Source organism: Typopeltis vanoorti, chromosome 11, assembly GCF_054136105.1.
Source record: "Typopeltis vanoorti isolate ZY-2024b chromosome 11, IOZ_Tvanoo_1.0, whole genome shotgun sequence".
In the NCBI taxonomy this organism is placed as follows: Eukaryota; Metazoa; Arthropoda; class Arachnida; order Uropygi; family Thelyphonidae; genus Typopeltis; species Typopeltis vanoorti.
In genome coordinates, this window is record NC_143559.1 from 31,693,392 (window position 1) to 31,721,070 (window position 27,679).

At 34.2% G+C, this 27,679-nt stretch overlaps 1 protein-coding gene across 3 annotated transcripts in view; it reads right to left on the minus strand.

The window, feature by feature from the left end:
- The window catches only part of LOC150101414 (uncharacterized), a 510,839-nt gene that overhangs the window by 379,230 nt on the left and 103,930 nt on the right, over positions 1-27,679 (minus strand). For all 3 annotated transcript variants that reach the window (XM_090400454.1, XM_090400453.1, XM_090400455.1), the window contains exon 5: positions 11,106-11,209. In XM_090400454.1, the coding sequence (XP_090256580.1) occupies positions 11,106-11,209 (104 nt within the window). The remainder of the gene's footprint in view (positions 1-11,105; positions 11,210-27,679) is intronic.

The following is a 27,679-nucleotide window of genomic DNA, read 5'->3' on the forward strand; positions in this document are numbered from 1 at the left end:
CATTATGCACTCTATTAGCAGGTATCTATGGGTACCAAATGAACGAGGATGGGCTGGCAATTTGGGACTTCACCAACCAAATTGTACTCTCTATTGGCTTAAACCACAAATGCATATGATTGTTTCAACATGATGATATTTCATGCTAACTGGAAAGTTGCTCAGTTAAACAAGGCCCCCACTGTTTTCATCAGGGAACCAGGCCAAACAGTGAAAACTCAGGTACTGGAACAAGCTCCAAATCAATATCTAGATGACGAAGAAGAATAAACTCAACACATAATAAATGATGATAGGAACCATCAATATAAGGAGTATTAATGGAAAGGAAATCGAACTTGCAGAAGAATCGGAAAAGTGCCACATGGACATAACTGGTATTACTGAGACAAAGAAATGGGGGAATTTCTGAGTCATTAGAACAGGTGAGATCTTACTAAATATAAGTATAGGATGTTATTTTCAGGCAATAATGATCAAGGAAAGGAAGGAGTAGCAATAGCATGCAACACCGAACATGAAGATAAACTTCTTGATTGGAAGGCAGTTTCAAGTAGAGTTATGTGGACAAACTTCAAATTGGGGAAATGAACAATGAAACTTATTTGTGCCTAAAGACCCATAAAAGGTTCTTCTAAGGAAGAAATTGGGGAATTTCTATGTCATTAGAACAGGCAGCTGACATAAAGAAAAGGGAAAAAGTGGTCCTTGTTGGAGATCTGAACAGCAGAGTAGGAAATAAATCCCACCAAGCAAATAGGAACATTTGGAGAAAAGGGAAAAAGCTAATAATAAGGGTAAGTATGTACTGAACTTCTACTCAGGACATAGACGAGTCATTACTAATACTATGTTTCGGCCTGGCTGGCCGAGTGATTAGCGTATCCACTCTCTAGCCAAAAGACTGCGGGTTCGAATCCTGCCATGGTCATGGATGTTTGTGATTGTCTGTGGAAAAACTAGTGGTGATGGTCGTCGGTAGATGGCAATGCAGTCAGTTGGTGGATTGAGTGGTGGAGACAGAGTTGCAGAGCAGTTGTCTCCCTCTATGAGCCTTTGGACTCCCTGGAGGTGTCAAATAATAATAATAATAATAATAATAATAATGTTTCAACATAAAGATGTGCACAAGTTCATGTGAGAGAAGACACAAGAAATAGGAAGTCGCCATTAATTAGTACTAAGCAGGATAAAAATGGATATCACATTGAAAAGAACAGTGTGTAAGAAAGCTTTAAAAAGAATCAAAGTTAAGCAACTGCAACACATAGTAAACTCAACCATACAAACATTACTGAAGAAAAAATAAAACAAATTGAACTGCAAGGATAGAAAAATAAGAACATCATGGTGGGCATCAAGAAGTTTTAAAGAAGCAGTACTGGAAAAGAAGATGGCATTCCAAAAGTTCCTAGCAAATAACTCTGCAGATGCCCTAGAAGAATAAAGAGAAAAATGTAAGAGAGCTACGAGGGTGGTCTGAAAAGTTCTCAGCCTTGACAATAGATGGCAACACTATCGGCAAGATTTTTTTTTTCTAAGTTGTATATCTGTCATAAGAGTCTGTGTGAAATTGTAAGTCATTCTATCAAGTAGTTTGTTTTATACAGCTGTCTGAAGCAAAAGTGTGGTTTGTATCCCTTGAAATGGATAAAATTCTTTGCAAAAGAAGGTTTAACGCCAAAAGAAATTCATTCGAAGTTCATGCAAGTTTACGGGCACTCTTCTCCTTCATTTTCGACAATTAAGAAATAGGTTGCCGAGTTTAAACGTGGCCATACCAGCCTTCAAGATGATCCATATGAAGGACATCCAAAAAGTGTAACAACACCAGAAATCATTGTTCAAGTGCATGATATGATATTGGATGACCAGTGAGTCAAAGTGCATGAAATTGCTGAGTCTATGGGCATTTCAAAAGAACATATAGGATATATTTAGCATGAAGAATTGCAAATGAAAAGGCTTTGCGCAAGTAGGGTGCCACGATTGCTCACAGCCCATCAAAAACGCATTCGCATGAAAATCTCTGAACAGTGCTTGGAGTGTTTTAATAAGAATAAAATTGATTTTGTGAGTCGATTTATTGCTATGGATGAGACTTGGATTCACCATTACACACACACACACACACACACACACACACACACACACACCAGAATCCAAACAGCAGTCAAAACAGTGGACAGAAAAGGGTAAAACAATAACCAGGGAATATTATTCCGATCTTTTAACCAGACTAGATGAAAAAATTCATGAGAAAAGACGCGGTTTGCAGAAGAAAAAAAATCATCTTTCATCAGAACAATGCACCTGCCCACAAAGGTGTTTTGGCAATGGGAAAATTAAGGGATCTGCAATATGAATTGTTGGAACATTCACCCTATTTCTCCAGATTTGGCTCCCTCTGACTTCTATCTCTTCCCAAAACTAAAACTGTTCCTCGCTGGTCAGCGTTTTTCTTCGAATCAAGAGGTGATTGCAGCTGTAGAGGTATTTTGCAGATCTTACTGAGAACAACTACACGGATGGGATAATGGCACTGCAGCATTGCTGGAATAAATGTATTAGTCTTAAAGGAGATTATGTTGAAAAATAAAAATAATTTTGAAATTATAAATTTGTTTTTTCATTGTTAGGCTGAGAACTTTTCAGACCATCCTCGTATTCTATGTGTAAAAACTATGTGCAAAAAAAAAAAAAAATGCTATGTGTAGCTAAACAAAGTCATGGGAACACTGGTAAGAGTGCAAAAAATAAATATCAGTTAGCTGGCAGCAAAATGTTCTGGAGGCTATTGAAGAAGCTTAGAAATGGAGGAATGAATACTGTAAAAGGAATCAAAGATGATAAAGGTGACATGAAAACTGTACTAGGAAGAATGCAAAGAGAAGTACATAGCAATACTTCAGGTAGAAAAAGCTGTGAAAAACTTGAAATGTGGAAAGGCAGCTTAAGTAAATGATATTCGACCAGAAATGCTTAAGTACAGAGGTATAAAAGTTTTACTGTGGCTACACTGTTATTCAGAGGGCATGGTCAGAATATTGAATTCTAGATGATTTGAGTAGAGCTCTTATAGTTCCCATCTATAAAAATGGGAATAAAGATGAATATGAGAATTACAGAGGAATTTCTCTACTAAGTTTCCAGGTAAGATTTATGCAAGCATACTTGAAAAGAGGTAGAGAAACTTGGAGAAGCTTAGAACAAGCTGGATTAATGCTAAATAGAAGTTGTCTAGATCAGACTTTCCCTTTAAGACAAATAGTTGAAAAATTATGGGAATATGATAAGAATCTGTACTTAAGTTTTGTAGATCTGGAAAAGGCACAGTACAAGGCACCCGGAGAAAAGCTTTTCAAAACACTACAATTATATGGGGTGAATGGAACATTACACAGAGCAATACATAATCTACGAGGGTGGTCTGAAAAGTTTTCGGCCTAACAATGAAAACGCACATTTAAAATTTCAAAATAATTTTTATTTTTCAACATAATCTCCCTTAAGACTAATACATTTATTCCAACAATGCTCCAACACTATTATTCCATCCCTGTAGTGGTTCTCAGTAAGATCTGCAAAATACCCCTCTACAGCTGCAATCACCTCTTGATTCAAAGAAAAATGCTGACCAGTGAGGAAGAGTTTTAGTTTAAGGAAGAGCTAGAAGTCAGAGGGAGCCAAATATGGCAAATTGGGTGGATATTCTTCCAACAATTCATAGTGCAGATCCCTTAATTTTCCCATTGCCAAAACACCTTTGTGAGCAGGTGCATTGTCCTGATGAAAGATAATTTTTTTTCTTCTGCAAACGGGGTCTTTTCTCATGAATTTTTTCTTCTAGTCCAGTTAAAAGATCAGAATATTCCCCAGTTATTGTTTTACCCCGTTCAAGATAATTAATAAACAAAATGCCTTTGGCATCCCAAAACACGGATGCCATGACCTTTCCTCTGATGGAACCAACTTTGTCTTCTTTGGCACTGAACAACCGACAAATATACCAACTTTGGCTTCTGTTCACTGTTTTGACTGCTGTTTGGATTCTGGTGTGTAATAGTGAATCCAAGTCTCATCCATAGTAATAAATTGATGCACAAAATCAGTTTTATTCTTGTTAAAACGCTCTAAGCACTGTTCAGAGATTTTCATGCGAATGCGTTTTTGATCTGCTGTAAGCAAGCATGGCACCCATCTTGCACGAAGTTTTTTTATTTGCAATTCTTCATACAAAATATATCCTACATGTTCTTTTGAAATGCCTATAGTCTTAGCAATTTCATGCACTTTAATTCGCCAGTCATCCAATACCATATCATGCACTTGATCAATGATTTCTGGTGTTGTTACACTTTTAGGACATTCTTCATGTGGATCATCTTCAAGGCTGGTACGGCCACATTTAAACTTGGCAGCCCATTTCTTAATTGTCGAAAATGAAGGAGAAGAGTGCCAATAAACTTTTATGAACTTCGAATGAATTTCTTTTGGCGTTAAACCTTCTTTTACAAAGAATTTTATAACTGCATGATACTCAATTTCATCCATTTCAAAGGGATATAGACAATACTTTTGATTTAGACAGGTATACAAAACAAACTACTTGATAGAATTACTTGCAATTTCACATGGAAGCTTATGACAGATGTACCAACTTAGGAAAAAAAAACTTGCCAATAGTGTTGCCATCTATGGTCGAGGCCGAGAACTTTTCAGACCATCCTCGTATATTTAAGTTGTCAGTCAGCAGTTAGAATTGAAGAAGATAGAGGAAGACAGTTTGATAAAAAATCAAGGGTAAGACAAGCGTGCACATTATCTCCACTGTTATTCATCATCTATATGGATTGCATTATGAAAGAAAGTGACATTAGGCCTGATATTAGAAATGGAGATGTCAAACTTAGCTCTTTGCTTTATGCAGATGATGTTGTACTTCCCAACACATCTAGTGCAAGTCTCCAGGATTCTCTAACTAAATTGAATAACAGCTATAACATTTAGAATGAACATCAGAAAATAAAAAGACCAAACTACAAAAATAGACAGGAGCATAGAAAACTTCAGCTGCATTCTGAATGCAGATCCTATAAAACAAGTAAAATATTTCAGCTATTTAGGCACAGTTTTTAGTGAAGATGGCACACTAAATCTGGAAATAAATAACAGAAAAGCAAAGCTGGTATGGTGGACAGCCAGCTGAATTAATTTATATGAAATAAGAGAAAAATTAGCCAAAATACCAAACTAGCAGTATATACAAGACGGTGTTCAAACCAGTTCAAAGTTATGGATCTGAGAATTGGGTTAGAATGAAGCAGTTGATCACAAATATGAGAGTTCTGAGAAAAATTAGGGAGTAAACTGATGGCATCAACGGCACAATCATGTTGAAAATGAAGATGTTAGAAAGGAACCTGAGATTCAAGAATGTTCAGAGCTAACTTAAGGTAGTATATGGCCACTTAAATAGAATGGGTGAGGAAAGTTTAGCAAAACAGATGTCTGATGGCAAGAAAGAGACCCAGAGGAAGACCAAAGTCTAAGTGGATTGACTCAGAAGTGCTTTAGAAGCACAAAATGTTAGGTATGTCAAAACTGGAGTACTCAAGTGATTTGGAGCAAAATTGTTAATAGGAGAATAATAGTAACACAAACTTCATGTAGTTCTGTCATAGTAACCTGAACATTCCCTTGAAGGTACACATCACAAAATTGATGATGACCTTGCAGAGAACAAAATGGAAAAAGCTAGTATTCTCCACCATTGCAAATACAAATTTTAAAGTTTTTTTGTTTGTTTTTTTTTGAATCAGTAGCAGATTAAAAAAACCAACCAATTAAAACAAACTTAACAAATACGGCTGTGTAACATTTGCCATGATTTGGAAAGTGGTTATTCTTAGACCACCCACCCAACAGTCAATCATACTTACCAGTGCCTATAGAGGCATCCTCTCTTAGTATTTTACACTTCTTCCAGTCTAACATTTATCACTTACTGTTTTGTGTGTGTTATTTACAATTAAAATCTTCTTTCTTCTTTAGTATTCTGCAATTGAGCAGGTTCTTCTTTTAGTAGTAGAAACTTTCCTTCCACTCTCTTCTGTTCTGAGCCTTCTCTTTCAACGTTGTGTACCTGTCTCCACTGAGCATATCATCTAGCATTATTTTCCTTACTCTTCCTCTGGGTCTTTTTCCGTCTATTTTTCCTCCGATGGCATCTTTGATGATTCCATTCCCTCTCAGAATATGTCCGATCCAGTTTCCCTTGCTTTTTTTATCCTCCTTAACAGACTTCTTTCTTCTTCTACTCTTTTTAAGACCTCTTCATTAGTTATTTTATCTGTCCATTTGATTTTTTCCATCCTTCTACAAATCCACATCTCAAAGTTTTCCAAAATCTTAATTTCTTCTTTCTTCAATGTCCAAGTTTCAGATGCATAGAGGGCAACACTCCACACATAACATTTTATTAGTCTTTTCTTTAGGTTTCTATCCATTTTACTTCTGAATAAATTCCATTTTCTATTAAAGGAATCTCTTCCCATCGCTATTCTTGCTTTTATGTCACTTTTACATCTTCCATCACTGTTAATAACACTTCCTAGATATTTAAATGTCTTTACTTGATTCAATTTTTCCCCATTTATTCTGATATCTATATTTGCCTCTTTCCTTGCTATTTTCATCACTTTTGTTTTTCTGATGTTAATTTTCATTCCATAATTGATACAGGATTCCAGTAATCTGTTCAACAGATGTTGTAGTCCTGTTTCAGTGTTTGATAGTAATGCCTTGTCATCTGCGTATCTTAATGCAAATATCTGTCTACCTCCAATCTTTATTCCTTCTTCTGAATTCTCCAGTGCGTCGGAATATATGTTGAACAAAATTGGTGACAGACAACAGCCTTGTCTTAATCCTCGTCCGATGATAGCTGGTTCTGTTGTACCATATATGTCTCTCACCATGGCAGTTTGTCCCATATATAGTGAGATAATTAGCCTTCTGTCTTTCCAATCTATACCAATCTTTTCCATTACTTTCACCATCTTATCCCATTTAACACAGTCAAAAGCTTTCTCAAAATCTATATAACAGATGTTAACTTCTTTATTCACTTCTAGACTTTTTTCACTTACTATTCTTAACAGTCCAATTGCATCTCTTGTCCCTCTACTCTTCCTGAAACCAAACTGATCTTCTCCAAGAAATTCTTCCACTTTAGATGTAATTCTTCGTGTTAAGATTCTCATAAGTATTTTTGATGTATGGGAAATGAGACTTACGGTTCTAAAATCCTTGCAGTTCATTGCATTACTTTTCTTTGGTATAGGTATAAATATTAAGGGTCATAAAATCTTTTGGTAGTTCTCCTTTGTTATAAATTAAATTTATTATTTTGGTTATTTCTTCAGAAGTTGTTTCAGGAATTCTACAGGTATTTCATCTATTCCTTCTGCCTTTCCACATTTTAGTTCTTTAATTACCTATAAAGTAATAAAATACATGAATAAAGAAATAAAAGAAAAGATAAAAATACAAACAATAGATTTAGAAAAATGGGTGACTTATTTCCAAAATCTCTGGACAGATGAGAACAATGAATTAAAATTTTATAAGACAAAGAATGACCTAATAGAAAATATCACAATGTTAGAACTGAAAAATATAATAAAGAAGATGAAAAATAGGAAAACACCAGGAGAAGACAATATAAATATAGAACTATACAAAAATGCAGGTGAAAAATTTAATGAAAGACTTTTGAAATTTTTTTAATATGGTTTGGATGTCCGGAAAAACCCCTAACTCTTGGAAAAAAGCACTGGTCATCCCAATCTATAAAAAAAAGGAAATAAAGACAACTGCAATAATTATAGGGGAATTAGCCTGCTTAATACAGGATATAAAATATATGCAGGAATATTAAAAGAGAAACTAAGCAGCATTGTAGAAAACAAATTACTAGAAGAACAAAATGGTTTCCGAAAAGGCCGATCCTGCATAGATCCAAGTTTTACTTTAAAATTATTAATAGAAAAGAGAAGAGAATTTCAAAAAGAAACACACGTGGCGTTTATTGATTATGAAAAAGCGTTTGACAAAATTAGTAGACAAAAATTGTTTAAAATATTAACCAATTTAAACATACCAAACCAACTTTTACAATCTATTCAAGAAATATATACAGGAAATAAAATAGCAGTTAAATTAGAACACACCTCAGAATGGAAAGATATATCAAGAGGAGTATGACAAGGATGTACCCTCTCACCCCTGCTTTTCAATATATATATATAAATGAAATATTAACAATCTGGAAACAGCATAACTCATTTGGTATACAAATGACCCCGCAAATGAAGACAGATACACTACTATTTGCAGATGATCAAATAGTATTAGCTACATCAGAAGATGACTTACAAAGATCATTAAAATCATTAAATGATATCTCAAAGCAATATAATATGACGATATCCAAAGAAAAAACAAAAATAATGGCATTCAAAGGAGAAAACCCAATAAGAAGTAAAATAGTGATAGATAATAAAATACTAGAACAAGTAAACACTTTCTGATACTTGGGATGTGATCTATCATACGAAGAAGAAAAAGACAGACACTAAAATATCAAACTTTGTCAAAGTAAATGGCATAATAAATAATATATTTAAGCCATCCCTGGTACAAAAACACACTAGAATCAGACTATATAATGTCTTGTCAAAACCAACTCTACTATACGGAAGCGAAACATGGACCATGAAAAGGAAAGATGAAAAACGAATTCAAACAGCAGAAATGAAGATCCTCAGAAAAACAGTTAGATATACCAAGTGGGACCACAAAACAAATGAAGAAATCTTACAATCCCTGAAAATAAAACCAATTAATTACTACATAAGACAGTATAAACAAAAATGGCTAGAACATTTAAATCGAATAGACAACAGCAGACTACCAAAAATATTATACAGATACAAAATAAGTGGAAAAAGAAGAATCGGAAGACCAAGAAAGAGATGGCATGAGACCGGAACAGGCCACATGGCCTAAATTCCATGTTAGGAAGAAGAAGAAGTTCTTTAATGGCCATTTCTACTTCTGTCTTCAAAATCTCTGGGCCTAGATCATCTTCATTTACCTTCTTTATATCTTCTAATGGCAACTTGTTGTCTATTTTCCTTGTCATATAGATCTTCAATGTATTCCTTCCATCTCATTAGGATTTTATCTTCTTCAGTTATGATTTCTCCATTCTTAATTTCCAGGCCTCTAGCTTGAATTCCATTTCTCTTGTGATTCATGCTTCTTGCTTTTTCATATAAAATATCATACCTTCCCACTCTCTCATAATTTTCCATTTCTTCACATTGTTTTTTAAGCCAATCTTCTCTACTTCTTTCTGCTTCCCTTCTCAATCTGTCATTCAGGGTTCTATATTGTATCTTCCCTTCTAAGATGTCTTTATTTTTCCATTTTCTTCTTTCTTCCATTAGAGAAATCATCTCATTAGTTATCCAAGGTTTTTTTATTCTTTTAGCTCTTACATATCCAATTTCTTCTTCTGCAATCTTCTTTATTTTCTCTTTAACTTAGTCCCATTTCTTTTCTGGATCTTCAGTTTTGACAAAACTTGTTTCCTCTAATTCTTTTTCCAATCTATTTCCAAATTCCTTGGTATTTTTTTAATTTCTCTAAGTTCCATTTTTTTCTTTTCATAGCTTCTTTTATTTTCTTTAGTTTCACATTTATTTCTATGAATAGCAGATTGTAGTCAGAGTAAATATCAGCTCCAGGATATGTGCATGCATTTTTACACTATTCTTGTATCTTTGCTTTACTATAATGTAATCAATATTTGATACCTTTCTGTATCTCCTGGTTTTTTCCATGTATAGTCTTCTCTTAGATTTTTTAAACCCAAGTATTTGTAATTATTAGCTTATTTTCTTTACAGAATTCCACTAACCTTTCCCCTCTCTCATTTCTATTACCTAGTCCATATCTTCCTACTACACTACCATCCTCTTCTTCTCCTACAACTCCATTCCAATCTCCCATTATAATCATATAGTCTTTTCTTTTTTCTTCTTTAATTAGTTCTTGTAACTTTTCGTACATTTCCTCATCTGAATGGTCACTTGTTGGCATATATACCTGCATTACTGTTATGTCCACTGGCTCAGCCTTCAATTTTACCACCATAATCCTGTCATTCAGACCATTTATGCTAATGATGTCTTTGTTGTTCTTTTATTAAAAAGAACATTTTTCCTTTTTCCTTTTTATCTCAACTTGTGCTTAATTATTTCTTTGTGCTGTTTTCATTCGCTTAAACCAGCAACTAAGCCTAAATAGGTGAATGTCAAAACAGATGTCAACATGCATTTGAAACACATAGTGGCATCTCATCAAGTTCTACTTCTTATTAACATTGCTTGCTTAATATTTCATATCTTTGCATTTATCCACTTTCATTCACTAACCATTGATAAACAGTCATTCTTTTCCTTATAAAATCTTGAGATGTCAAAAATATTCCAAACAGGAAATGGTAAATTTTCAAATTCACTAACCTTAAGGTTAATAATCACAGTCAGCTCTAATCCTATGCAAGCCAAAATGCATCATCCTACATGTGAACATGTTAAATCTGCAAGTATATTTTTCTACTCGATAGCAGAATATTCAAATTTAACACCAGTCTGGTTATCCAAGTGGTTAGCATATTTGCACTTTAAATAGGCTATAGATTCAAATCCTGCCACGGAGGGTACGGAGGATTATTGAAGGCTTGGAAAAGTTCTATACTTGGTTTCTAGAGAAGGGTTTCAGGACCAGGTAAAAAATTATAAAAAAATAATAATAATAATAGAAAAAATACATTAAGGTATTAAATTCTTTGAGATTAAAACATCAATTTTTTTTAATTAATAAAAATAGAAAATCTTCACGGGTGGCATCAAAGAAGAAATGGAAGGTGGGAAAGGAATAGTACAATTTTTTAAATATAATAATGCATAAAGCTAAAACTGGTTTATAGAAAGGGTAATTATTTTCAGAATAAACACACAAACAATTCCTACCAGATGAACTCTCTATTGGTTGTGCTAAGAAAAAGCACCAATCGAGCAAATCCACATGCCAGGTAAGTATCCAGCCAACCCCATTGCTTTCCAAGTTACCAAACCTAGAAAATGAGCAAATGAATGAATAAATGAAACAAAACTATTTAGGTGAAATTTTCAATTTATATTATGAAAACAAACAACATGCAAAGCTCAATATAAATCCAAAATTCAACAGAGAAAAAAAAAAGATGCAGCATACAGTAATATGAAAATGTATATTAAAGTCACCTTTTGATCTTAAGATTTTTATCTCTCTTTTATCTTTTACCAATTGCATCTTTTTTATCTTACCTTTTATCTTATCAACTTTATTCATATTTTTGTATTAAATTTGATTGTACACATGGACTTCACTTAATGGAGAATACAGAAACCAGATAGATTATACTGTTGCCAGCAGTAGGTGGAGGGGGTGCTATCCAAGCAGCTAAAACACTACCTGGTGCAGACTGTGGGACAAATCATGAAGTATTAATAGCTGAAATTAAATTGAAATTAAGGGCTAAGAAGAAACAGAAGTACAGTATCAGATTTGATTTAGATCCTATAAATGATGCATTTAAAATAAAAGTCGGTAAAAAATTAAAAAGTTTAGAGAAGACAGAAGAACTATGGTAAGAAACAAAATGTACAGACATAGAAGCACCAAAGAATAGTCTTAATAAAGCAACAAGAAAGAAAGATTGTAAATGGTTGTCAGAAGAAGCTATTCAAATAGCAAAGGAAAGAAGAAAAATGAAACTTCAGAGAAACAAAGAAAGGGTTAGACAACTGAGCGCACATTTCCAAAGACAGGCTAGGAAAGATAAGGGAAAACATCTAAACAAAAGATAAGGAAATTGAAGAAAGCAATATTATGAGTAGAACAAGAGATCTGTTTATAAAAATAAATGATGTTAGAGGGAAGTTTATCCCTAGATTAGGAGTTGTAAAAAGTAATTCAGGTTTGATGAAAAAAAGCAGCAGTAAAAAAAAAAAAAAAAAGATGGAAAGAGTATGTAGAGGATTTGTACAAGAAAGATAATACTATTGAAGGAGAATTTGAAAGGAGAGAATTTGTTGAGGAACCATGATAATGAAAAGTGAAGTGATATCAGCAATGGAACAACTGCCAAAAGGAAAAGCTCCAGGAGCTGATGATGTGTCGGTGGAATTATTGAGATCAGCTGGGGATGAAGTGATGAATATATTGACTGAAATTTGTCAATGGGTTTGGAAGAAAATATACTGGCCTAGAGATTGGAAAACATTCAGTATTCATCCCAATTCCAAAAAAAATCAAATGCCAGAGACTGTAATATGTTGAAAGTGTTTCCACTTGGTTATACTATAAATTAAAGATACCAAGAAATTATATACCTGGTTTAATCCTTTATCCAAGTGTAAGCAAACAAGTTTGCGCCTGAACTATTTTCAGGACTGGGGCAACTCGTGGCAAAGGTATATGACTTCACATCACTTGCCTTAGTATCCCATAATGCAAAGCACATCCTTAAGGGTATATATAATGCCAAAAGGAAAATTGCATTATGAGAAGGGTCACTACCCAGACTGGTTTCTACCTTTATTGAGGTCTCATCAGCGTGAGCAGACCACTTTCCTTCCCATAATGCATAGCATTCTACATACCCTTAAGGATATGAGCTTTGCATTATGGGATGCAATGGTAAAGGTGTATGATGTGAGGTCATCCACCTTTACCATGAGTTGCCCCAGTCCTGAAAATAGTTCAGGTGCAAACTTGTTTGCTTTACCTTTGGATAAAGGATTAAATCAAATATATAATTGAAATACAATTTTATTAATACAGACCAGTATTTTACAATAAACATTTATTAAAACCTACCAGTTTCGCCAGCAAACTGTCTGGCTTTTTCAAGGCATTACGGAGATATGAAAGTAAATGCAAATTAAAAGGAACATAAAAAACGTAAACCAAACTAGTATCTATGGTTACACGTTTCGCATGACAGAGATGGCTTATTGTTCTTATTCATTATCACGCATGCGTGTTTGTTGTAGACTTGTAATGTGATTGCTGGCTAGCTGTAGTTCAGATTGATTGAGAGAGAGGATCAAGATTTTCCACGAACTGTTTAGAATTATACCCTGATTTCTGTTGAGGTTTCCGCCGGTTATTAGTACTATTGTGGCTTCCTTAAATACACGATGCCTGTAGTCGTCATCTAGATATGGCATGGAGCTGTTTTGCCAATCTATCGTGTGGTTAGACGTGCAGAAATGATGTGCTAAGCCGGAAGAGATGCTTCTGTTGTGGTTTACATCACCAACATGTTCTTTTTGTCTAATTTCTAAACTTCGTGAAGTTTGTCCGATGTAGGCAAGACCACAGGAGCAGGGAATGTAATATACTCCTGGATATTTGTATTTACATTCCCTGCTCCTGTGGTCTTGCCTACATCGGACAAACTTCACGAAGCTTAGAAATTAGACAAAAAGAACATGTTGGTGATGTAAACTACAACAGAAGCATCTCTTCTGGCTTAGCACATCATTTCTGCACGTCTAACCACACGATAGATTGGCAAAACAGCTCCATGCCATATCTAGATGACGACTACAGGCATCGTGTATTTAAGGAAGCCACAATAGTACTAATAACCGGCGGAAACCTCAACAGAAATCAGGGTATATTTCTAAACAGTTCGTGGAAAAACTTGATCCTCTCTCTCAATCAATCTGAACTACAGCTAGCCAGTAATCACATTACAAGTCTACATGCGTGATAATGAATAAGAACAATAAGCCATCTCTGTCACGCGAAACGTGCAACCATAGATACTAGTTTGGTTTACAACGTTTTTTATGTTCCTTTTAATTTGCATTTACTTTCATATCTCCGTAATGCCTTGAAAAAGCCAGACAGTTTGCTGGCGAAACTGGTAGGTTTAATAAATGTTTATTGTAAAATACTGGTCTGTATTAATAAAATTGTATTTCTATTATAAAAACGACCAAAAATGTAATAATTATAGAACCATTGTGTAAATTTCACATGTAAGTAAAGTTATCCTAAAAGTGATTCAACAAAGATTGAAGCCATATGTGAATAGAGAAATGCCACAAGAACAGGTAGGCTTTAGGGAGAGGGAGAGGAACTAGAGACCTAATAGCAAACATGAGATGAATTAGGGAAAGAACAAGAGAATTTCAGAAGGCAGTATTCATTTGTTTTATTGATTATAAGAAAGCTTTTGATTGTGTGAATCACAACAGACTCTGGATTGTAATGAGATAAATGGGAATACCTGAACATCTAATTCTCTTGATAAGAGCTGTATGACAACTAAGAAGCTTCAGTAAAAACAGTTTTTGGAGAAACAGTGTTTGAGTAGAAATAGGGTTGCAGCATAATTGTATACTGTTGCCCTACACCTTTTTAATATTTATAGTGAATATGTTATGAGAATGGATGACTTAGACAAAGATCCCCCTTGAATTAAGATTGGTGGCAGGAAAATAAATAATTGTTGAAAGAAAGGATAAGAAGTCGAGTAGGATGGAGAGCCTTTGTTCACAATAGTCGAAAATGACTGGATGGCACATAACTGCATCTTTTTTTATCTTACCTTTTATCTTTATTCATATTTCTGTATTAAATCTGAATCAGCCAAAAGATTTCATTAAATTATTACTTCTTGATTACCACAATTATTATAAAACAATTAAGTCTTATTTTACCATAATACTGTTAAATGTTTAATTTCAGATAACTGCTAAACACTGCATCCTCTACATTAATCAACTTCCTAACAGAGTAGTGGAGCAGTTATCACTGATATATCATTTGATATATTGATACATCATTTTGTATATGATGTATAAACTTTACAGTAAGAGCCAATTAATGTTTCCCTTTTCATTCCATTTCACTGTTACCTTGCTTTTAGCAACTATCTGTTGTGTTAGTTATGTTTCTCTACCGTATGCGTTATGTTCTTCAACCAAAACAGAAACTAAAATCACTCACTGGCATAAATCCTTTCTTTCAATGTTGCATGGTGATCAGCATTCATTTTAGAAATTATGGACTTTACAACTGTGTTATAAATAAATATTTTAATTTCCCGACGTTTCGCCCTTCATATTAAGGTCATCATCTGGAGTATATACAAATATACAAGGACAAGCTGAGTTACATTTCACACAGCTAAAGAAACAACGATTTGCTTACTGGTTATTTTACTGGCATGACCTCTAGAGAAAAAAAAAATACATATAAAATTACAAATTAATTATTTAGAAACTACATCAAAGCTAAATTCTATTTAAGATAACATGAGAGATGTCCTATATTTAACATTACAATTGTTATATTAGATTTAGGATTCTGGATTATCTACAGTCCTGTTTATAGTTAACTCTCAGGGAGAAAGGTTCCATGGGTAGAATATGTACCTTCCATATGCTTGGGATTTTTTAGACCATTATTGTTCAGATTGGGGTGGTTGATAAGAATCTCACAGGCTTCCTTAAATTTGCGTTCATACCATGTTTTGGTGTGATGTAAGCAACTGGTACTTTTCCAGTCAATTCTATATAAGTGTTCAGGGCATGAGCAGAAAGGCCAGCTTCACCATAGTTATTATATTTAATGTGGCGTTTATGTTCCTTTTGTCTGATAGGAATTGTGCATCCTATTTTCCCTATATATATGGTAGATTAGATTTACCTCAACAAAGGCGCAACAAATATATCACCGCATGAAGAAAGCATTACTCAGAGAACAGATCCAGGCTACGAGAAAAAAACTTGGCCGTTACTCAAAACCAGGTACAAAATGTAAAATCTGAACTTTCAAGTTACTTGAACACTCTCATATCCAAATTTCATAGACTAAACGATCGACAAAACCAACAGATATATTTGAATTTCTTCACAGTGAACGTTAACAACCAGAAGCAAGAAACAACAGGAGCCACTAATTGCCTGTAGGTAACAGTGATGTAGTTAACCTATCCAACCATGCCTTAAACAAAGATCAATGAACAAAAACACAGTCTATTGTGAGCATGCCTTAGGATCAGAGTAACCAGTTAAACTGAGAACAGTGTCATGTGACATATTTCACTGGCTGAACACTTGTAACCAGTTCGCGGAACACAAGTGTTCCAGGGAACACCGGTTAAGAACCACTGGTTTAAGCCATTGATTGTGGAAGCTCTTTTGCCTTGGGATATGCGAACACTGCATGGTTTCTTAAAAAAAAAAATGAGCAATCGGTTTGGTCACCTCCTTGCATATATTCTGTCTTCTTGATGTTAAGTCTCATTCCAAAACTCAAAAGTAGATTGTCCATTTCTGCACGAGATGTTGGAGTTCATTTTGCAATGTAGTGCTAAGTATTAAGTCATCAGCATATAATAGTGTCTAAGGATGGTTTCTCAATAACCTTGGTAACAGTATCCATACAGAAGATGAACAGCAAGGGTGAGAGGGCAGATCCCTGGTGAACTCCTACCTTTATTGGGAAGATGTCAGATTTTCCTTCTGCACAGCATACTGTGCTGGTGACATTTTGATATAGCATTTTTATGCATTGAACATAGGCTTCGGGTATATAATGTGTCCTCAATGCTATCCAGATGAGATTGTGTGGATCAAAAGCCTTTTCCAGATCTAGGAAAGCCATTTGTATGTTTTTCATCTTTTCTAGATGTTTCTACATTAAGAGTCGAAAGGTATGGATAGCGTCTGTTGTTTCACAATTTTTAATAAATCCACAATGGTTTGGTGAGATTTCAATGATGGCTCTAAAGCATGCACTCAGTATCTGTTCGAAAATCTTCATTGTATGGCAAAGTAACTGAACTGGTCTGTAGTTTGAGTAGTCAGCAATGTCCCCCCCCCCTTGCCTTTCCAGATAGGAATTGTTATGCTGTTTATTCAGATTGATGGTATTTCATTTTCATTTATGATCTTGTTAAACAGCATTTTCAGCCATTGTGCTCCTTGTGGTCTAAGAAGGTTCCAGATTTCAGCTGGTACATCATCTGGGCCAATGACCTTGTTGTTTTTCATTAGATGGACTGCAGTACATACTTCATCAGTGCTGAGAGGAGGTATAGGTCCAAGGACCGGACTGCTATGGCTGTTTGCAATGGAGAGTGTGGAAACTCTTCATTATTCGTCTTATCAAAGTAGTTTCACCAATGATGTAATGTATCTTTCGGTGTCTGCAGAATCTTTCTGTTTTCATTTTTGATGTTCATAATGTGCTCTAGATCTTGTGTAAAATGTTGGTGCCCAGTCAAGGCAATATATTTGCTTCTCACCTTCTGATGTGTCCAGTTAATCATATATCTGTTGGTGTGCTTAGCTTTCGCTGAGGCAACCTTTGCTTTTGTTACAGATTTTAGGTTTTGGTATCTTTTATAATCATCAGAGTTTCTTGTCTTTAGCTAGACCATATAGGTTTTTTTTTTTTTTTTCAATTCCACAGTTTGTTGCACTTCACGGTTCTACCACCAGGTTCGCTTATCACTGAAATGTTGACCAGGTTTTGTGAATCTTAGTGTGGCTGCAGTGCTGGTCTTAACATGCTAGGCTAATGTGGTCCAGATATTATTTGTTGTTTGGATGAAGTCTGTAGTCACTGCTTCTAGTGAAGTCTTCAGCTGGGTTTCATATTCCATTAATTTCCACCATTTTATATGATTTGTCTTTATGGTTGGTCTTATACAATGTTATCTATTTTAGATCATGCCGACGAACCAACCAATAATCGATTTGTGTAGCTTGACCTCCACTGCTATATGTAATTAGGTGCAAATTTCTCTTTTTGAAAAAAGTATTTGTAACTGCAAAGTCATGGACTTTGGCACATTCTAGGATGTTAGTACCTTCCTCATTTTGTATGCCGTATTCTTGTCCACCATGCACATGTTTGAAGCCATCTCTTGTGCAGCCAACGTGTCCATTTAGATCTCATCCAATGAATATCTGTTCATTGTTGTTAATAGTTTGAAGATATCTTTCAAGGTCATTCCAAAATTCATCCTTCATCTGGTGTGGGCATCCAATATGCAATGCATAGACAGATATAATTCATAAACTGTAGGTTCCTATGTTGATCTTAACAGAGATTATCACTACTTCTGTGATGGATTTATGTAGACTCTGGCTTACAGTTACTGCAACACCATTTTTACTGCAACATGCAAAAATATAGCTAAGATATTAAATATATTCTTCACACTATATTCAATCCATACCTAAAACTAGCAACCATGATCTGTTTACCAAAGGCAAACTCCTTTATCACATCCTGGAAGGTATGAAGAGCCCCATGATTGCAACTTGGCCTATTATGTACATACAGCAAGATCTGTTAGCATCTGCTTCTAAGATGACAAAAAATACATCCACTATGATCGTTATGGCAAGTCAAAACTAGCAGATCATGTTCTGGATATATCATCACAGAATTAGAAGGAAGAAACTAATGTGCTAGTTTTTCACGTTACTTTCACGTTATTTTCAGAGTCCAAAACAGCACTGATATACTCTCCAAATCTCCACAAAAGCATGTCTTCATTAATTTACCTAAAAACTGAGAGACAATCATTTCAAGATCAACTCAAACCATACAACTGTAAAAAATTCTATTTATATAGCATTAGAAGGCACAAAAGAAAAACTCATTGTCACTTGTGTACCGTGACAAGTAGTTATTATCAGAAGATGGTTAAAGAGCAAGCAAAATATTAGCCAATTTATAAATATCTTACTGTTTTGGTGTTGTGTGTACTACCATTATGACATGATAACTTCCAACACCCAAGCCTTTCATAAGGCTAATCTAAAGTGATGTGGTCACAAACTAGCTAAACAGGTGTATGATGCCAAGATGCTGAAAAAAAAAAGATCCAGAAGATTACCAAGTTCTGGGCAGATTGATATAGTTTAAGTGATTTAGAATATGTAGCCCTCACAATATTTGAGTATGAGAAAAAATGATAGGAAACTTAGTAATAATGTAATGATGTAGTACTATTATAATATCCTGCACTCCCCTTGAAGGCATATATCAGGAATCTGTTGATAACTGTCTTCTTATATCTAGCTTAAATACAGGCTACTATACTGCTCTATATAATGTCTTACTAGACCACATAATTGTAATGTTGTGAAAAAATTTTTCTCTCAGTACTTTGCAGATGCCTTTTCCAGATCTACAAAACTTAAAGATCCTTGTTATATTCCTATGAGTTCTTAATTAAGAAAAAACCTGATCCTGACAACCATTAATTGGCCTGAACCCACCTTGTTCTTCCTCAAATTTCTCTTCCACGATTTTTCTTAGCATCTTTTCAAGTATGCTTGATTAAATCTTACCTGGTACACCCAGCAGGGAAAATTCTTCTGCTGCAATTCTCACATTAGTTTTCTTCTTAATGACGCCCACTATAAGATTTATGGACTTAACTACTTTTTGAGATTAAAAAGACACTTTAATAACATTAACTTCTACATTTCGATCTTTTCATTAAAGTCATCTTCAGGAATGTGTACACAGTTATATATATACACACATACACACTACATTAAAACAGCTAGCACCATACTACTGAAAGCTTAAAACATCAAAAACTAATTTGTCTAGCTTGACCTCTTGTAGTGAAAAAATAAATAAATAAAATTAAAAAAAAAATACATTAGAAATAGAAAAACCACTCCTTACCATTCTTTGATACACTGATAACTTGCCTTCAATTGCACTCATTCAACATATATTGCAAACCTAAGAATATTGGTCAATTTGTAAATATAGACTTCTATCATTAATCAACACAAAAATTATAGATAATAAGTATCTTTAAAAAAAAAAGAGTGGTGACAATTTCTTCTTCTTTCCCAAATTCCATCAGGAACATTGGGAGTCTGCAAACACTTTCCATCAGTTCCTTATCCTTGCTATTGGTCTAAGTTCAGCAAAACTCTTTTCTCACATTCCATTAAAGTTGATCTCATCCATGTATTTTTAGGACCACTAGGTTTTCTCTTTTCATCTGGATCCATTCCAGGACTGCATAAATAACAGATTTCTCAATGATCTTCCCTAAGTGTATGTCCAATCTACCAAAATTTTCATTTTCTGATTTCCAGGCTGACTTTTTGCTGATTTGTTCTTTTCCAGAGGTCTTCATTAGTAATAATTTGTGGCCACCAAATTCAAAGCATGCTCTGCTAACATCACTTTATGAATGTTTGTAGCTTTCTTTGTATTTCCTTTGAAACTAACCATATTTCAGATCCATGTAAAAGAAACTGATTTAAAACATGCATTAAATATTTTATATATGTGTGAATATTTTTCCTTTTCCATTCTCTACTAAATTTAACATATGCACTTCTCGCCTTTTGAATCTTTATATTAACATCTCTAGTTACTCCTCCATCTGCAGATATAACACTGCTAAAATACAGTGGTATCTCGCTAATCCGAACTGTGTTTGAAAGAAAAGTTTTATTTATTACGTATTATTATTTTGTGTACTATTATTTTTAATTAATAATTATTATTTTAACTATTGTTATTTTATTATTATTACGGTACAGTATTTTTTTCATACTGTCGATTGTACGGTTATACTGGAGGACTATTTTGATTTATTGTGTATTCACGTTTGCTTTTTTATACTGTACAGTACGTACTGTATTTTCGGAATGAATCACAAATATACACAAAAAGAGGAAATTCAAAACATGCATAATTTGGTTAAAAATATAAATCCAGATGTTGAAATTTCACAAGCAGATGTTGCAGAATGGATTACAGATAGAACCGAAAGTGAATTCGAAATCAAATCAGATGATGAAATTATAAATATGACGCTACAGAATGAATTAGAAGATGATTACGATGAAGAACTCGAAAAAAAAAAAAGTAAAACATGAAGAGGCAGCTGACAGTTTTAACATGTGTATAGAATGGACTAAGCAGAATGATAAGCCATTGCACAAAATTTTGTTGCTAATGCAGCTCCGAGAAGAAGCATTCGAAAAACGTTTAGCTTCAAAGAAGCAAAAGAAAAGCAGGAACTTTTTTACAAAGAAATAAAAAAAAAATTTTTTTTGTGCTATTTTGTGAAACTTTTTTGTGTTGTGTACAAGAAAGTGATATTTTTTTACGTAAATTAAGTTACGTACTGAACTATGTAATTTTATTAAATCAGAATCCTCAACAATACAGGTACATACAAATTAAATTTTATACTAAAATAAACTTGTGTACCGTATTATTATTATTATTTTTGTTTTATATTACAATACAGTAGCTTTTTTCTATCAGTTAATTTATTTACAGAATTAAATTGATATACCATTAGAATCTGATTATTTTTGTCTTAAACGGTAGTTATTGTTGTCTCTTGGGGAGAAATTCGCTAATCCGAACGAGCACGGTTTTTATTAGTTCAGATTAGCGAGATACCACTGTATATAAAATTTCAAACATTTTCTATTTTTCATTCTCAATTGTACTTGGTACCTTGTTGTTCACACCGATTCTCATTTCTTTCGTGTTATTATAAATTATGGAAACAACTCCCGTGTTATAGTAAAACTGCAATTTAATATAAACCAAAATAATTATTCGACATTTCAATCTTCATATCAAGGTCTTCATCTGGAGTATACACATACACTATCTACCAATAATTGTCCAGACACTTTAGCATTTTAAAATTGATACCAGCAGGCGAACCCTAATATCAGGTATGCCCACCTTGGACTTTGATCACTTCCTGCACTCTTTGAGGGAAGCTTTCCACCAATGTGAGTCAGACATCATGTGAAATTTGTCTCCATTCCTCCATCAAAGCAGCACTGAGTTCAGCGACAGATCAAGGACTTGCTGCTCTGGACCCCCTCATCACTCCAATTCGTCCCACAGGTGTTCAATGGGGGTTGAGGTGAGGACTCTGTGTAGGCAGGGCAGTCATTTAACACTCATCTTTTCATACCATTCCATAACAGCTGCAACTTTGTGCAGCTGTTATGGAATGGTATTACTATCGTCTTACTATTATTATGGAATGGTATTACTATGGGACCATTCCATAAAAACTCTACAGTGTAGGCAGCACCTGATTATCCAGAATATCAAGGTACTGAGCTGCCTTCATGAAACCATAGGCAACAATCAGTGGTCCCACTCCAAACAAACTGAATGCACCCCACAACATTACTTCGCCACCACCAAATTTTACTGTAGGTACAACACTGTGGTAATAAGCATTCACCAGGCTGCCTCCACACCCTGCCAACAGACTGGAAATAGGTGAACCTTGATTCATTGCTCCTGAGTACCGTTTCCCACTGGTCAATTGTCCAGTTCACATGCTCTTTGCACCAAACCAGATAAGCTGCCTTGTTCGTTGTTGTGATGTTCGGTTTGTGTGCTGCTGCTCTTCCATGGAAACCCAGTAAATGGAGTTCTTGTCATACAGTATTAGTGGCACTCTAGAACTCATCACGGATGTTCTGTGCTGATTGTAGCCGATTTTTGCATGCTACCCATTTTAATATCCTCCTATCCCCGTCAGTCATTTTTGGTAGCTGTCCTAGGTGTTTTCCTGCACTAGTGATGCCAGAACGTCTCCATTTGTTGATCACATCACCAACCATTGATTATGGATGCTTCAGTTGAGCGGCAATGGCACGTATGAACATGCCAACAATGTGACATCCCATGATGACATCTCTCGAAGTCACTGAGTTCACATAGTGTTGCCATACTACCTGTATTCAACTGAATGAAATACTGCTTTTTACGATCTGTACACTGGTTTTTATGTTATTAACAAACTTGGAATGTTCCATAACTTCAAATAACAGGGGTGTCTGGACAATTATTGGTAGAGTGTATATACAAAGGAACACACTACTACTGAACTGACCACTGGTGAAAAAAACCCTTACTACATCAAAGCTAGGGTCCTATCATTATTATTATTTATTTGGTTACAAATCATTAAGATATATATTAAGCTAGAGAGAAACATGTTCTCAAATAATTTCTCACATAAATTAGAACAAAACAGTATAGATGGTGGTCAATAAGAACTGAAATTAGTGTTTAGAGTTCTAAAGTAAGGGTTTGCTGAAAAAATTGAACTTAAGTGGGCTGAATGTGTGCCATCTAAATTCCTGAGATTTTAGGCAACCATTATTGTTTTTGTTTTTTTTATTATTATTGTTAAGATTGGGATGGCTGATCAAGATTTCACAGGCTTCTTTAAATTTGCATTCATACCAGATTTTTGTATGATGTAAAGAACAGGCACTTTTCCAATCAATTTGGTGTAGAGTGATCTGAGAGGAGGCTTGTTTCACCAAAATTGTTAAATGTGTCATTTGTATTTTTTTTTTTTTTTTTAAAACAGATAGAAATTGTATGTCCAGTTTCAACAATATGAGATAAGTTACAGGTGCAAAAGGATACAGTTTACTCCAGGGTGGGCCAATGGGGGAAGCAGATTGTTATAGAGGAGTTGAATATGTTTGGTTAATTTTATAGGTGGTTTAAAAGTAGTATTAAGATTATAATGGTATAGAATTCTATTTATTTTATCATCTGATAACCCTTTAATGTATGGGATAGCTATAGTTTTACTGTAATCTATGTTATATGCATTGTTTGATAAAATTTTATGAAGAACTTTATTATGGTATTTTTACTATAACCATTATTTATAAATGTATTGCTAATAATTTGTAATTCTTGTTTAAGAGCTTGTTCTTTAGAGCAAATTGTTATAGCTCTGTTTTTAAGAGTGTTAATGACTTGAGTCATTTTTGTGAAGGGCAGTGATAAGAGTTTGCGTGTGTGTATATATATATATATATATATATATATATATATATATATATATGTGATATATAATATCAAAATATTACTGGTTTCTAAACGAATTTTATCAGCTATATAATTTGGAAGAAATTTAATGCCTTTTTCTATGTGATATATAACATCCAGTTTATTAACAATTCTAAGTGCTACTGCGAAGTTTAAGCTTTTACTGAGTAGTGAAAGTTCACCGTTATTTAGAGTATGGCTAGGTACATTGATCACACGGCCACTGCTTGCATGTGGCTGGTCACATGCAAGCAACTGATTGGAAAAGTACATGTTCTTTACATCATACAAAAAGCTATGAATACAAATTTAAAGAAGCTTGTGAAATCTTGATCAACCATCCCAATCTTAACAATAATTGTGGCATAAAAATTCCAAGAATTTGGATGGCACACATTCAGCCATAATTTTTCTTAGTTGAATAACATTTGGGAAGGTGAGTAACCTTGAACAAGAGTTCTTCAAAATTTCCCATAAATTTGTTAGCTGCAGCTTCATCTGCTGATATTGCCTCCCTATGCCTCATAGTTAGTTTGATGCCATGCCTATTCTAGAAATACCTAAACCACCCATAACCGGCTTTAAATTCAAATGTGCAACTTGGATCTTTTTTTCAGATTAGACAATATGATTTATAAAATTTCCTTCCTTCTTTTAACTGTTTTCATGGGGCTATGCCATTCCTTAAACTAATCTCTTCACGGCTTATTGTAACACAGCTATTTCTACTCAAGGAATCCAACCTTTTGAGTAGAAATAGATGACATATGTTCAAGCAGCGTTTTGCACTGCATAATGTAAATATATGGTGAATCTGCAAATGCCGATGACAAGGCTGCCAAGGAGTGTGTGGAGAAATTAGATAAAATTATTACGGAGGAAAATTGTTTGCTACAGCAAGTGTTTAAGACCACCTTGTTTCAGAAAAAAATGCCTGAGTGGACATTCATCCACAAAAAGCTAAAATCTATACCTGGTTTCAAAGCTCTTAGAGACCGTATTACAATTCTGTTAGGAAATAATGTGGCTGGATATAAACTGAAAACATTAGCGATATGGCACAGTGAGAATCCATGAGCCTTCAGAAACATTAGGAAGCATACTCTTCCAGTACATTATCAGAGCAATAAGAAATCGTGGATGACTCAAAAACTGTTTGCGGATGCCTTAATCAACTGTTATGCGAGTGAAATGGAAAGCTATTGTGCACAAGAAAATGTAGAATTTAAAATTTTATTAATTCTAGATAAAGCTCCAGGTCATCCATTTTATATCAGTGATTTTCACCAAGTTCAAGGTCATGTTTCTCCCTCTATTTCATTGATCCCAACTGATGGATCAGGGAGTTCTTGTAGTGTTTATGGCTTATTATGTATGGAGAACTTTTTCACATGCCATTTCTGCCACTGAAGGAAATGACCAGACTCTCGTGCAATTCTGGAAAGCATTCAATATTTATTATGCTATTAAAAATATTGCTGTGGCTTGGGATGAAGTGACCTCTCAATGGACGAATGGCATATGGAAAAAGACATTAAAAATGTTTGTGCATGATTTTGGAAGTCTTGAAAAAAAAAAAAAAAGACCTTTGTAAATTGAGTAAAGAAATAGTGGGCTTGGCAAACAATCTGAATTTCTAAGTGAATAGTGACAACATAGTTCAACTCATAGAAAGTGCCCCTGAAAAGTTGACCAATGAAGAATTGGCCAAACTGGAGGAAAACGTGTTGCAGAAGAGGAAGAATGAGAAAAGGAAAAGGAAAAAGTGAAACAAGAAGAGGTAGTTAAACAATTTACAGTGAAGGGTCTTGCAGAAATGTTCTCTACAGTTAGCAATGTACTCAAAATGGCTGAAGACATGGATCCCCAAGTCGAATGCTACTTATTAGTAGAAACGTAACGCATTTGCTTGCTATAAACAAATTTATGACAAAAAGAAGAAGAGGAATAAGCAAAGCACATTGGATATTTTCATCAAAAAAAAAAAGGTCACACCAGAAGAGCCGCAGTCTGATCCTTCACATAGGGAAGGTAATGAAGATGTGATTGTGCAGGAAGATTTGGGTGATTATTCTCCTATTTTATAGTGGCAGTAATGCACAGTACAGTTTTATAATAAGGTTTTTAAATATTAAAATGGCAGTATACTTATTAGGGTTAAGTCCCTAACCCCTATAACTCTGTTGAGTTATAGGGTTTAGGTACTTAACAACTTAATAAGGAATAGCTTACTGAGAATAGCACATCATGAGTTTTATTAAGGGGAGATCAGTTATGACAAATTTTATCCAACCCTTATATAACATCTCACATAACAGCCTAGTGATTAAAATGTAAAAATAGGTACTCATTTTAGTGAGATGAGTGGGAAACTGATTGACTGATAGACAATCAGGCTGTTCTCAGCAAGTCCACTGTTAGTACCCTTTCTTGTTTCACATATTCACCAATGGCGTGGACTCAAATATTAAAATTATTTTAATATTCTTCGCTTTCTTTGCTGATGATGTAAAGTTGGCTAAACCAGGCTCTACTAGTAAACATAATAAAAAGTTAATAGAGAAGAGAGAACAAATATGCAAAGTTCATTTTTATTGTTCCAGTAGAAAATATGTAGCTTTCATCAATGGGTTATAGAATGGCGAATACATGAAATTTAAGACAAAATTAGATAGCTTTTATGTTTAGAAGATAGGTTATTTAAAATTTTAGTTTCTAATTTAATCAAATTTGGCACTGTTGAACATGCTGGTATTGTTATGTGTCATTACATAAAATGTATCAAAAAATAAATAAAAAAAGGGTAAGAGAATGAGTGGGAAGATAAACTGAGTGAATTTGCACAAGCTACCCTATACACCAGTAATGAAATTTGTGATACACATATCAGTTTGGCCACAGTAGTGAATCAGTATATGATATATGAGTCAGTAGTGAGTCAACTGGTTTTCCTCCATGTTCTCTAGTTTTCACATAACAAATATTTAAGTGACTCTGAACACATTTTGGTTTCAGCGATATGTATACCCTGGTATAAATATGAATTTCAGTATTTCATGAAGCACATGTTGCTATCAACCTAGACAGACATAAGTATCATGGTAGAATACTGATAATAATAAGAGCTTTTATAATGAAAGTGAGTTATTCATTCTCACAGAAAGCTAGTAAGCTTTTTATCCTGGAAATTTGCTTTTATTATTCTGTAGAAGAGGCAAATTTATCACTTAGTGCCTGTTTCAGACTTATGACAGAAGCAACTAACACTATCATGCCAGTAAATTATGTACGTAAATTGTATACGCTCTTAAGATAAAACAGACCTATCTGTTTTGCAGGATGGAAAAACCCTGCAATCTCCATGAAATCAGCTAACTCACCTTAGATTAGCTCTACTCACACATTTTAATGTTAAAATGTCAAATTAGATTTAAAAAGTCCATAAAATACCACAATTTCATTCTTAAACTAAAATTTGCTACTCATTTGAAATGCATTAGAATATTAAATTGTTCAATTAATGAGTGCTTACTTTGCTAAGATATATCAACCAGGTGTGTGTAACAAGGTGCACAGTGCTACACTGGAAGAAGAGTTAGAGGTTCATGAAAATGAGGTTGAAAAGCTGTTGCATAACCTGAATAAG